This window comes from Bombina bombina, chromosome 2 (genome assembly GCF_027579735.1).
Source record: "Bombina bombina isolate aBomBom1 chromosome 2, aBomBom1.pri, whole genome shotgun sequence".
NCBI classification, from domain to species: Eukaryota; Metazoa; Chordata; class Amphibia; order Anura; family Bombinatoridae; genus Bombina; species Bombina bombina.
In genome coordinates this window covers 770,837,763-770,851,473 of record NC_069500.1, presented here as the reverse complement: position 1 = coordinate 770,851,473, position 13,711 = coordinate 770,837,763, and the positions used below count along the sequence as shown (strand labels likewise).

Below are 13,711 nucleotides of genomic sequence, written 5' to 3'. Positions count from 1 at the left end.
ACGTTGCTATCATATCACCTCTTTCTCTTCTCTCCTCTAAGCTATACATAGTGGTCATTGCAATCAAATATGCATAACGACAAGCACACAGAACATGGACAATTACAATTTTTAAAAAACATCAACAACATAACAAAACAAAAGCTTGAGCAGCACCTATCTTCTTGTTCGATGTAATTTTCCAAGTTTTTATCGTTGAGCACTGATGATTTGAGAAGCAGAAAAAACAGAAAAGCGTTGCTGCAACTTAGTTCATCCATGTGCTTTGCGCCACAACTGATTGTAGCTGGTAACTTATGGCATCATGGGATAGATAGATAAAAGCGGTTGGTATGTGGCAGTTTAGAGGTTAATAGCGACTTGCAGTGGGTATGTGGCTGTTTAGATGTTTATTAGTTTAGTGTCAGTGTGCAATCATGGGGTACTTCAGTTTAGGGGTATTAGGATCAGTGATTAGGTAGATGGCAGTTATAGTCCAGGGATTGTTTACTATACATCGCCAATATGGTCAGCAATGCTGGGTATTGCTTAAGCTAGCATCGCCAACCAATGGCATGTATAGTAAACGCCTCTTGGCGGTGATGCCGCTATGTCGGGAGCTCAACATAGCGGCGGATCCCTTGGAATATTTTGCCGCCTCATAGCACTTTCGATCAGAAAGTGGGGATAGATGAGAGAGGGTGAAAAGGGAGCTGGAGAAAGAGAGAAGAAGAGAAAGTAAAGAGGGTGAAGAGTAAATATAGAGAAGGAGATAGTGAGAGAAAAAAGAAGGGAGAAAGATAGGGCAGAGAGAGAGAGAGAGAGAGAGAGAGGAGAGAGAGAGAGATGGGAGAGAGAAAGGAGAAAGATTGAAAAGGGGGAAGGTGAGAGAGAGGGGATAAAAACAGAAAAGACAGGGGAGAGAGAGTTAAAGAATAGCGATGGGCAGAGAGAGATAAAGGAGAGCATGAAAAGGGAATAAGGGAATGAAGGAGGGAGTATAGAAAGATAGTAAAGAGAGAGACAGAGAGATAAGGAATAGAAAGAGTGAGAAGGAGAAAAAGGGTTAAAAAAGGGGATAGTGCAGAAAGAGGATGTCGTTAGTTAAGGAACTTCATAGCAGACCTGGCAGATTTGTATTTAATTTGATTTATTTGAATCATTTTCAGCATTACAGACAGGATTCTACTCTTCAGCTCCCTCAGCCTATCCCATGCTCCCTGCTTCTCCTCAAGCAGTGTGTGGCTAATTCTTACATTCTCAGGTTCTTCAATTGATCACAATAATCTCTACTTTCCTTCTGTCAATCAAACCTATATATATATCTACTCGCTGTGTGTGATTCACATAGGGCACCATAACTGCCCCGCATGACACTCATGTTTTGAGACACTAAGGAGACAACAGGGGTGGCATTTAGATGTGCAAGTTAGGAGGGAGCACAATATAACTCCTCAGCTACACCTCTTCTCTTGCAGCACTGCATTTCGGAACATGTAGTTCCCTGGTAAAGAGTAGTAACTGGCAGAAAGTCATAGGCACTTACTATGCTTCTATGTCAGCAATCCAACATTGTTAAAGCCTTTTGCCTGTCTTTTTTTCCCCTAACACCTGAGACCTCATATTTGAGCCCTTATAACTTTTTATGCAATATTTGTTTTAATCATTTTTATTAGACAGTGTTAATATGAGTGTAACTGTACTTTTAAATGTATTTTAAATGTGTTTTGTGCAACTATTTTGTCTCACGTAATATTTAACCAGAGCTCTGAGGTCGCAGTAATCATTCTAGCATAAATTACGATTGTTCTCATGTGTTTGCATTTACGTTCAACTTGCAATACGCATGCTCCATCCGACACACGCAACAGCCACGATAAGCCCAATATTGCTTGCGCGAAACAGAGTGCCACTTTTAATCTGGCCCACAGTGTTTTCTGGACTGGTAGTGTGTAATACCGCTGGTGATGGTCTAAATGCAAAGTATCTGACAAGAATTAACAAAGGCATTTAAAAATGGTTGGAAAATACTATTTTACTGATGAGTTAGAATGGCTATGAATTTGAAAAGGATTTATTGCCCTGAGTAAACTTGTGAAAAGAGGTATTCTAACAACTTATCTAATGTTAATGATTAAATTCCATTCACTTAAATGGAATCTTTACTTTGCACAGACCATTTTACAAATTGACATTATAGCAGCACACCTGGAATAAGGTTATCATTTTCCACTTTAGACACCTGAAGTCCTTGAGTTGCATACGGAGCACTTTGTCTTTGCTGCAGTGAGCACCTGCAGTTGTAGCAATGCAGGATGTCAGAGGTAAAGTACTGCAGTACCGAGCTGTGGGACACAGAGTTGCCTGCTCCTGTCACTCCCCCCCCCTTCCATCCCAGCACAAGCTCTGCAGAAGGGGGTGGGGGTGCTCAGTGTTTTGGTGCATTTTGTATGCTGTGTTTCTGATGCAGGGTCTGACTATAGTATCAGTGGGACGGTCCTAGAAATCTGAGGCAGACGCTGTCAGGAGAGAAGGTAACTTAAAACCAATAGTTTCTCTTTATATAGACTTATTTAGCACTGTCTCTCAGACACATTCCTTTTCTTCTAACTTGATTTCTGTTAACTAAATGACTTTTTTTTATTTATGTTTTCACTTATCCTCTTGCTGTCCATCTCTGACTCTTTTTCTATCTCGTTTTACCTTTTTAATGAATTCACATTTCCTCCCCCATATTCTCCTGCTACATAGTCTGCTGCAAAATGTGCAAAAAAATACGTCAATAACATCTCTTTTCTCTCTCATTTATGTTCCCCTTTTTTTCCCTTACTCTGATTCTCTAATTTTCCTCACTTTTTTAACCACAACTATTTCCTTTCATTCTTCTTTTACATAATTTCCTCTCTCATCTCTTTTAACCCGTTCCTGTCTTTGCAACTCCTTCCTCTTTTTTCCCTCCCTTGTATAACTTCCCTCACTCATATCACTTTCTCCTTCAATTACATTTCACCTTTACTGATTTCTGTTTCTTTCATTCTTTCTAAATGTATCATTTACTCCCTAGATGTCACACTGGCCTCTCTCACATTCCTCATTCTTCTGCGCTTTCATCGTCACTGTAATACTCACTTTTTTGCAAACTTCAGAGTGTGATAGAGGTCAAAGAAAAATAGTTCACGTACATGGTGAGTGTGTCAATGGCACTTGCTAGAAGACCTCCCTGTGCCTGAGTTACAACCATGCAGCAAAAGAAGGGACAGTTATGCATTTAAAGAATGGCAGCCATTGCTTGCTTGCAATAAAAAAAAAGTAAATAGTGTGTGTATTTACACCCTTTGGGGGCTTGTTTATCATATCTATATACTGGTGGCCCCCAGTTTTAAAGGCTCTAAACTGGGCGATGGGGTAGCTGGTGCAAGCAGATGAATGAGCAACGGAGGGGGTGCAAATATGAACTTTTATGTCATTTTTTAAATATGCAAGCAAGCAATAACACTTAGGAGCTGCAGTGCTTTAAAGGGACATCAAATGCCCATTTGCAAAATCACTTTAAAGTATGAAAAGTTAACAAGAAAATATCACCTGATCATCTCTATGTATAGCTCACAATAGTCAGTGATCTGTGAACAGTTTTCTTTCCGCTATTTTCAGCTGCATGTTGGGGAAAATACAACAGCCAGTCAGCTTTATCAGTGCTGATGTCACACTTTGATTGTGTTTTCATTTGATTTCACTGAAGATGATTTCAAAGCAATCTTCCTTAAATTGAGGAGGGAAATAACATGACTGTGTCTGCACATGCCAGATGCATGCTCCCTTGCAAGTCCTGGGATCAGAATCCTGATTGGCTGCCCAAAGTCCATTTGCATTGGTATGTGGCTGCTGAGAAAAGTTTGAAGTAAAATATCTTCCTTTTTTACATGATGTTCATGTGATATTTTCTAGTCAGTTTTTTACAGATATGCTTCATCACTTTCAAGTACATTTGGGTATCATGCCCATTTAAATGCAACACAAAAAGCCTTGAATGTACTGTCCATTTAGTATTGTCATTCTAGATACAGAGTTCCTTATTATTTGACATTAAGCACAAATTAAGCATGTTTCTCTATGCTATGTACCCAAGATACTGATGTCATTTGCATTTCTCCCTATTTTATTTTTTTATTCTGTCACCCTTATTTTATTCATTCTTTATTTCTCACCCTCTTTTTCCTTTGCTATCCCTCTTTTATCTTTTTTTACTCTCACATTCTGTCCCTTGTGCTACCCTCAATCTTCCCCCCCTTTCCATTTCTTTCCAAATTTAAAGAGGATGAGACTGGGGAGGTGATAGTTCAAACTGCCCCAGGTTTAGTGACCACACACCGTGGAGGTTCCATTATCCTCCCTTGTCGATACCACTATCAGTCCTCTGGAGACGATCCTGGACAGATCCGCATCAAGTGGTCCAAGATCAATGAGCCAGCATCCTTTAGTGATGTTTTCGTCATCTTGGGGAAGGAAAGAAGAGAATATGGCCCCTACAAAGGGCGCGTGTCTCTACAGGAAGATGGGCCAGGAGATGCATCACTGGTCATATATAATATAACCCTAGATGACTATGGGAGATATGAATGTGAGGTGACCAATGAGTTAGAGGATGATACTGGAACAGTCAAACTTGACCTAGAAGGTAATACAAACATATTGCGTAAGAATTATGTTTCACCCTTTGTTCATTAGTAGCTCATCTTAAATGAATGAATTGAGATCATTCTTCACATATGTCTGTGTACCAACCATGGTTTATTGACCTATGTTTGTGTTTTATCCTATCACATATTCCCATTCATTTTATTTATTTGTAGCATACATCTCTTAACTTCCAGTCTGTTTTGCAATCATTTTATTCTTCTCCTACTAATTTGTTTCTAATCAACTTATTCCTTTCTACATTTCTCTGTTATAGGTGTAATCTTTCCTTACCACCCAAGGATTGGTCGATATAGTATGAACTTTCACCAGGCTGAAGTTGCATGTAAGCAACAGGATGGAATACTGGCCTCTTATGACCAGCTTCATGAGGCCTGGCTAGAAGGTATGGATTGGTGTAATGCTGGTTGGTTACAAGATGGCTCAGTGCAGTATCCCATCTCCAAACCTCGAGATGAGTGTGGGAAAAAGGAAACCGCAACAGGAGTTCGGAACTATGGCTACCGTCATAAGGATGATGAGCGTTATGATGCTTTCTGCTTCACATCCAACCTCAATGGTAAGTTTAGAGTAAGGGTGGTAAATGAGCAACATTCAATATAAAACTCAGTGGGAGGTTAAAGATCTTCAAACATCTACAGTAGTATCCAGCACTTTTGTTCATAATAAGGGTGCAAAGTCGTTCAAGGCCCCATAGCATGGCCCTCTATACATACAGTTCCAAATAGATGATTGCAGCTCAACAATAGTTCCAAAAATCTTCAAATTTATTGAATACTGCTCCAATAGACAAAACATCAGACCTTAATCATGTTGTATACACTGTACATTGCTAAAGCACCTTTAAAACACTTAACCCCTCCCACATAACTATTAACCCCTATATACCAACTAAAAACATATAATCACCTAAATCTCATTGCAATGCCATCTAGTGGCCAAATTAGTATACAACACAGTTTACAAAAGTTATATATATATATATATATATATATATATATATATATATATATATATATATATATATATATATATATATATATATATATATATATATATATATATATGTATTAACAGTAGGATGTCATTATGTGATTTAACTCACACCACAAAGAAAATGTGTTTTGAGCAAAATCACAAGGGGAATCAGAAAGGAAACAAAGATATTTATCAAAACAAATGGATCACAAAAAATGGACATATCAAAATCTTTGTTCATTCCTATAGGGGCTAATGCTTCTAATTTATGAAGCCAATACAATTCTCATTATTGGCCCCTCTTCTAGGAATATTAATATGTTCAGTAATCTGAAATCTAAGCTACAAAATATTATGTCCAGCCTGTAAAAAGTGTTCTGCCATTGGGGATTTTAAATATTCAGTTCTAATGTTAAGGTTGTGTTCAGTAATCCGTTCCCGTATTAGACAGGTGGTCTTGCCAAAATAGGCCCGCCCAGTTGGACATTTAAGTTAATCAATACCATAAGTAGTGTTACAGGTAAAATATTCTTTAATGCTTAATTTCCTTTCTGTTCTAGGATGCAAAAAGAGGATCCCTTAATTATATTGTTACAATTGGAACAATTTAAACAAGGGAAGCAACCCATATTTTACTTCCAATAAATAACTATTTACTGATTTTAGTAGAGCCTATATTTGGTTTAATATGGGAATCTTTCAATTTTTTTGCACTGCTATATGCCTGCAGGTTAAAGATCTTAAACATCTGACTCTATATTGTCACTCAGAATTTCTATTAAACTTTAACACAATGCCATTTTTTCCCAATAGAGGGCCAGATTACAAGTGGAGCGCTATTTAGGGCTTACACTGGAGCGCATATTGCGCTAGAAGTAAACTTTTTGCCTGCGTCGTGTTGCACTCGTATTACAAGTTTAAATGAAAGTTATCACTCGTGCAAAAAGTCAAAGTTACAATATAACTTTTCCTCCATAGAAGTCAATGAAGCAAAAAAACACCCTACACGCGCTCAAACCCGATTGCATATTCTCATGTTCGCTAATATGAATATTTCTATTTATTCATAAATACACACAAATATATATATATACAAAACACGGAAGAGGACCGACACTCTCAGACTGGACTGGGTACACATTCCATGACCCTGCAACATGCTCAGCCCTGGGTGCTCACTGTCACTCACTGAAAGCTGTGCTGTCCCCAGAGTCACAGGCAGTTAGCCCCAGACAGGCCTGGGTGCAAGGCCCATAGGGAAAATTACAAAACAAATTAATATAACACACAGAGAAAGTCCAGCACTCACTTACAAGCTCTCAGCTAAGATTAAAAGCAAAAATGGAAGGGTTAGTTACCGCATTTGGCCAAATGGGACAAACCCAGGTACCTCGTCAAGGTCTCTTCCAAAACCTGGGTCCCTAAAAAATCCACGCAATGCAAGCTTTCAATCCAACAAACTGGGAACAAGTGATGGGTGCACAGGCTTATGTAATCACCCTATATACAAAACATGGAAGGGGACTGCACTCTCAGACTGGACTGGGTACACATCCCATGACCTTGCAACATGCTGAGCCCTGGGTGCTCACTGGCACTCACAGGAAGCTGTGCTGTCCCCAGAGTCACAGGCAGTTAGCCCCAGACAAGCCTGGGTGCAAGGCCCATAGGGAAAATTACAAAACAAATTAATATAACACACAGAGAAAGTCAAACACTCACTTACAAGCTCTCAGCTAAGATTAAAAGCAAAAATGGAAGGGTTAGTTACCACATTTGGCCAAATACGACAAGCCCAGGTACCTCGTCAAGGTCCCTTCCAAAACCTGGGTCCTTAAAACAGTCACACAATGCAAGCTCTCAATCCAACAAACTGGGAACATTGTTGTGTTGAGAGTGGGAGGTGACATCACCAGATGGGGTGAGGCTTAGGGTCGTTATTGTCTATGTCGCACTTACTGAGCTAGATGCGTTGTGCAAGCTGTATACTTTTATGCTCTGCAATAAAATCTAGTTATACCTTTTATGCTGTGTCCTGCATCTCATGACATGGTGTCAGAACTACTTGCCTGCGCTTCTGTTTCCTGATTAATGATGATGTCGAAGTTTACCCGACCTGAGTCTTTTAATTTCTCTCAGCCTGTAGCTTGGCCCACATGGCGTCAGCAGTTTCAACGCTTCAGGATTGCTTCCAAGCTGGACAAGGAGAGTGGTGAAGTAGAAGTTAATTCTCTTTTATACTCTATGTGGAAAGATGTGGAGCCAGTGTTCAATGGCTTTACTTTCTAAGAAGGGGAAGAATTTGACTTTAAAATAGTTATGAACAAACTCAGTGCTCACTTTGTGGCCAAAAGAAATGTGATTCATGAGAGGGCTTGTTTTCACTAACATGCGCAGCGTGTGGGAGAATCTGTGGAGTCATTTGTGTGCAGCCTGTATGAACTAGCTGAATTCTGTGAGTTTTGTGTTGCTAAAGAAGAGCAAATCAGAGACATAATAGTCATAGGAATTGCAGATGCTGACGTCTCACTGAAGCTACGAGGCTGAATTAACATTAGATGGGGCTATTAGGATGGCCACCAGAGTGAACTGGGGAGAAAGCAAAGTGCTGATCTGAGGTCTGAGAGTATTGTGGATGAAGTGCAGCAGTTCAGGAGAGCTGCAGGTGAAAGGCACAGTGTGAGCGGTAGACCAAGGGAAACAGATAGGCCCAGAAGTGGATGGGTGCAGCAGGCTCGCTGCACGCGGTGTAACCGTACCCATGATCAGAATGTCATATGCCCTGCTAAAGATAAAAGATGTAGAAAATGTAACTGAATGGGCCATTTTGAAGTGGCGTGTAAAACTGAATACATTAAGGAGATGCAGGTGGATAGTGACCAGGAGGGTCAAAAAGTGTCCTTTGTAGGGTCTGTTGTTGAACGGTCTGGTTCAGACAAAGATTGGCGGGTTACCCTTACTGTAATGGGAACCAAAGTTGCCTTCAAGATTGACACGTGATTTCGGAAGACATGTTTGGTGAATTGGCTCTACTGAATTGCAACCCAGTCCGAATATCGCTTAAAGGTGACGCAGTCCCATACAGCATTACCACTCCTTGTAGAATTCCGTTCCTGCTCATGCCTCAAGTGGAGAAGGAACTTCTGCATATGAAGAATATGGGAGTTATTGAAGAGGTTGTTGAAGCAACTGACTGGTGTGCCCCCATTGTGCCTGTTGCGAAGAAAAACGGGAAGGAACGCATCTGCATAGACTTGAAAAGGCTGAATGAGGCGGTGAAGAGAGGGAGATATGTGCTGCCGACACTTGAAGACATAGCTCCGAAATTGGCTGGGACGAAGTTCTTCTCTACACTGGATGCTTCCAGCGGATTCTGGCAGATACCGCTAGATCCAAAGTGCTGCAAACTGACTACCTTCAAGTGGATGTAAATTTTTAACATATTGACCTTCGAAATCTGTTCTTATGCACTCTTTTATTAATACCGCATACTTTTTTTCTTTAAATGTAGAAAAAATAAGTTAATATTTACGTTTGTAACTCGTCTCCGTTTTCAGGCAGAGCTCCTCCCATCCATAATTTCCCTTCTTTTCAGCGCATAACGTCTGGAGCGGTCCCACCCGTTCTCTGACGTATTACCCTTGCGCGTTCATGATGGCTCCTTTTTGTGCGCATGCGCTTCTAATTTAGTGCCGAATATGCGCATGCGTGTACTCTAGACTTCCTGAATTGCGCATGCGTTTCTAAACTCGCAATCGTGACTTCAAATCTTTGTGCGCATGCGTTGCTAGCGGGTATGTTATCAAAGCTTCGAAAGCCAGCTGAAGTTGTTTTATGCATGCGCTTATAAAAGACACATGCGCATAAATTCACAATGACGTTAAGAAAAAGGGGCTGGACGCCACGGGGTACGCCAAATTATTAGTTTAGGCAAATGTCAATCACTGTAAGAAAAGCGGAACAAAATGGCGGGCGGAGGGAGAAAGCAAGACGTTTTTAGTTATAGAGGTATATATATCGATATAATATTATGTTTTTACAAAATTGATGACTTAAACTTATGCTATTTTTGGATGATAAAGCAGTTGTGACTGTCGACTATCAGTGAGTTTACATCCACTTTCATTACACCGGAAGGTCGGTTTTGCTTCTGCAGACCCCTTCGGGATATCCTCTGCTCCTGAAATCTTTAAAAGAGAGATGAGTTCTCTCCTAAGGGACCACAAGGGCACGGCACTCGTCTTGCACGACATTTTAGTGTATGGGTCTACATTGGAAGAACATGATCAGCGATTGAGCTGTGTGCTGTAGACCATTAGAGAGTCTGGGCTGAAATTAAATAAGGAGAAATGCCATTTTAGAAAGGCTGATTTATGTTACTTTGGTCATATCATCAATTGAGATGGCATCAAGCCAGACCCTGTTAAAATCCTTGCTATTGAACAGATGAAAAGTCCTTCTGATGTACATGAGCTGAGACAAATATTGGGCCTTGTGAATGATGTGGGCAGGTTCCTTCCAGATTTATCCACAGTACTACACCCTATCATAGAGTTGTTGAAGAAAAATGTTGCTTGGGTCTGGGGACCTTCACAGGGAGAAGCTTTTGTTCAGGTCAAGTCCCTGCTGGGGTATTCCCCAGTGTTGGGGTTCTATGACCCTTCTAAAATGACTGTGGTTAGAGCTGATGCGAGCAGTTATGGGTTTGGGGCCGCCCTACTGCAGCTGAATGAGAACAAACTACAGCCCATCGCGTACTGTTCCCGTACACTAATGGCTGCTGAGTCAAAATACGCCAAAATTGAGAAAGAGTGCCTGGCTGCATTTTGGGCCTGTGAGCGCTTCTAGCATTACCTAGTGGGTTTAGAGAAGTTTACTCTGGAGACTGACCATAAACTGCTAGTCCCTCTAATCAACTCCTATGATATTGACAAAACACCCCTAAGAGGACAGAGACTTCTGATGAGGCTGCTTAGGTTCAACGTTCAGGCAGTGCATGTGCCGGGGAAACAACTGGTAGTGGCAGATACACTTTCCAGGCTCCCGCTGTCTGCTGCTGGAGAATCTTCAACAGAATCAGATGTGAAAGTGTATGTAGATTCAGTTCTGGCATCCAAATCCATTTCGTCAGGGAAGCTAGAGCAAATAAGGAAGGAGACACATTTAGATACAGATCTCTAAGAAGTTATTAAGTACATAAAAGAAGGTTGGCCCGAGAGCCGGGCAGCCTGGATATCTTTAAGTTCTTACCAGTCAGAGTGGTCGCACCTCACGGAGCTGGTTGGGTTGGTGCTGTTCCAGGACCGCATTGTTATTCCTGTTAGCATGCGGTAGGAAATGTTAAGTAGGATTCATAAAAAAACACAAAAAACACACAGGAGGGCGATCAAAGCGGGTTTTATAACAATAAGTGATTAATAAATGTTATACATATAAATATTTGTGAAAATAATTGTTTAAATATTTAGGATTATTCAGATCCAAAATAACTCATAAAAAATATCAATTTCATAAAAAATATATACTATTTATTATAAGAATCAGGACAAATGTCCTGAGAATATGCAAATATCCAGAAAATAAACGTGTAGGAAGTGGGTGTTTAGTGCGGTATATGAATAGCTACAAATATACGTTCAATAACTCAGAATGTTTAGATACACTTGAATGTTACACATGATAAAATACACATCGCAATAGATCCAAAAATATTTGAATAGCAAATAAATATTGAGCAAGCCTTATATAAAACCTGACCATAAAAACAATAAAGGGTCCACCTATTATGATATAATTGCGGGACGTCTCCCAGAAATACCACCTCATAGAAGTTAAAAGTCCAGAACAGGTTAAAACAAACATATTCATGGTGTGTGCGTGTTGTCAGTTTGTGCATATGTTCATGTTCATAATATCTTCAATCACAGCTAATAGCCATAAGTGATCTATAGTAATACTGCAAATCTGGAACAGGAGCATGGTACTCACCCTCTCGTTCTATATATATATATATATATATATATATATATATATACCTATATATCAATGATTATATATAGATATATACATATATATATATATATATATATATATATATATATTTATATATATTTATTTATATAGGTATATCTATAATACATAGAACATATTTGTTGCAGAACATTGGAATGTGAAATGTTTACAGTAAATACGCAGTATAACACTTTATTAAATATGAATATTGCATAAATATGTTATTACATGTTTTCATCTACTTAACTGCAAAGGGCTCAAATGCACATATATATATATATATATATATATATATATATATATATATATACAGGGCCGCCACTAGACATTTTGGGGCCCCTGACTTAACCATTGATCAGGCCCCCCCCCCCCTCCTTTGACATGTGCAATTTTTGACCAAGTGACTAAAACTTATATGCACTTTATTCTTAAGTGTCTATTTAAACTTGGAAATGTTGTAAAGGTAGTAACATACACACACACACACACTCACACATAAGAATTCACATATAGACACTCTAGCAAACACGCAAAGAAACTCAGACACAGACACCCAAACAGACACTTAGCACTTGTTTACATTGACCTGACAAGTAATGAGGTAAACTACAGTTTTGTAAAAAAAAAAAAAGGAGATTTAGGAAACAAAATATGGAGTTCTGATTATCTTTTTGTAAAGGAAGATACCAAGTAAATGATGACAACAGCATGCAGTGGCTGAAAGGAAGGGCCCTGAACTGCCTAAACAATAATTTAAAGGTTAAATGGTAGATTGGTGACTTCCGGAAAGGTCTCATTAGTCTCAAAGTCTGTAGAAAGATGTGAATAATCAATAGTAAGATCAAAATGTCCTAAAAATGAACAGACAATGGACACACACAAACTCAAACTTGCACATACACCCAAGGAAACACCAACAGAGACAGCCTCAGAAAACATACAAAGACATACACACACACAGACACACACACACACAGAGACACCCACAAAAAACACAAAAAGACATACATACACACCCTCACTGAGACATCCACAGAAAACACACAAAGACATACACACACCCTCACAGAGACACCCACAGAAAATACACACCCTCACAGAGACATCCACAGAAAACACAGACATACATACACACACACACACACACACACACACACCCTCACAGAGACATCCACAGAAAACACAGACATATACACCCACCCTCACAGAGGCATCCAGAGAAAATACACAAAGACAAACACACGTCCACCCTCACAGAGACACCCATAGAAAAAGCTCAAAGACATATGCACACACCCTCACAGACATCCACAGAAAATGCACAAAGACATACACACCCACCCTCACAGAGATACCAACAGAAAAAAAATACATACACACTCATAGAGACACAAACAAAAGCACAAAGACATAAACACAGACACCCACAGAAACACTCACAGTAGGAAACATTTATGCACCTTGCATCCCCTAAATCAACAGTGTGTGACATGCATGATAAAAAAATGCAGAAATTAAGAGATCACTTTTTAAAGAATCATATTTGTAAATGTGCAAACAAAAATAATTATGTGAATTCAAAATTGTACGTTAATGATCTGGGTAGATGGCTAGATGAAGAAAAGTATTTTTAAAAGGTTTACATATGTTTGTTTGATATTTTCTCCATTTTCCCCAACCAAGAGCACCACTTCAAATATAGTGTACAAATGTTCCCATCTGTCAGCTGTACTTGTGGATTTTGAAAATTCTGTACTCTATATGGTCTTGGTGGAACCATAAGCTGTGGTACTCATGCCATTAGATCTGGTTAAATGCAGGATTTAAGATTGTTGGTATGCATTTCAAATTTAATTCAGCTGTAGAGTAAACTGAAGAGTTTTAAGTTAACCTGTCTCATTTCCAACACTGAGCAATCTTAGTCTGAGAGTATAACATGTTATGCAGATGTAAAAATCTTAGATAAAATGCCTCCTTGTATCTGGAAAGTCCTTGCATAAAGGGGCAGTAAACTGGAATTTAATATATATCATATGTGTATTGAGGA

The 13,711-nt window shown here is 39.4% G+C and overlaps 1 protein-coding gene across 1 annotated transcript in view; it reads left to right on the top strand.

The window, feature by feature from the left end:
- Nucleotides 1-2,486: 2,486 nt before the first annotated feature.
- The window catches only part of HAPLN4 (hyaluronan and proteoglycan link protein 4), a 31,850-nt gene continuing 20,625 nt past the window's right edge, over nt 2,487-13,711 (top strand). The window contains exons 1-4 of the mRNA XM_053700698.1: nt 2,487-2,513; nt 3,044-3,164; nt 4,292-4,654; nt 4,931-5,233. Of these exons, the coding sequence (XP_053556673.1) occupies nt 3,044-3,164; nt 4,292-4,654; nt 4,931-5,233 (787 nt within the window). The 5' untranslated portion in view covers nt 2,487-2,513. The remainder of the gene's footprint in view (nt 2,514-3,043; nt 3,165-4,291; nt 4,655-4,930; nt 5,234-13,711) is intronic.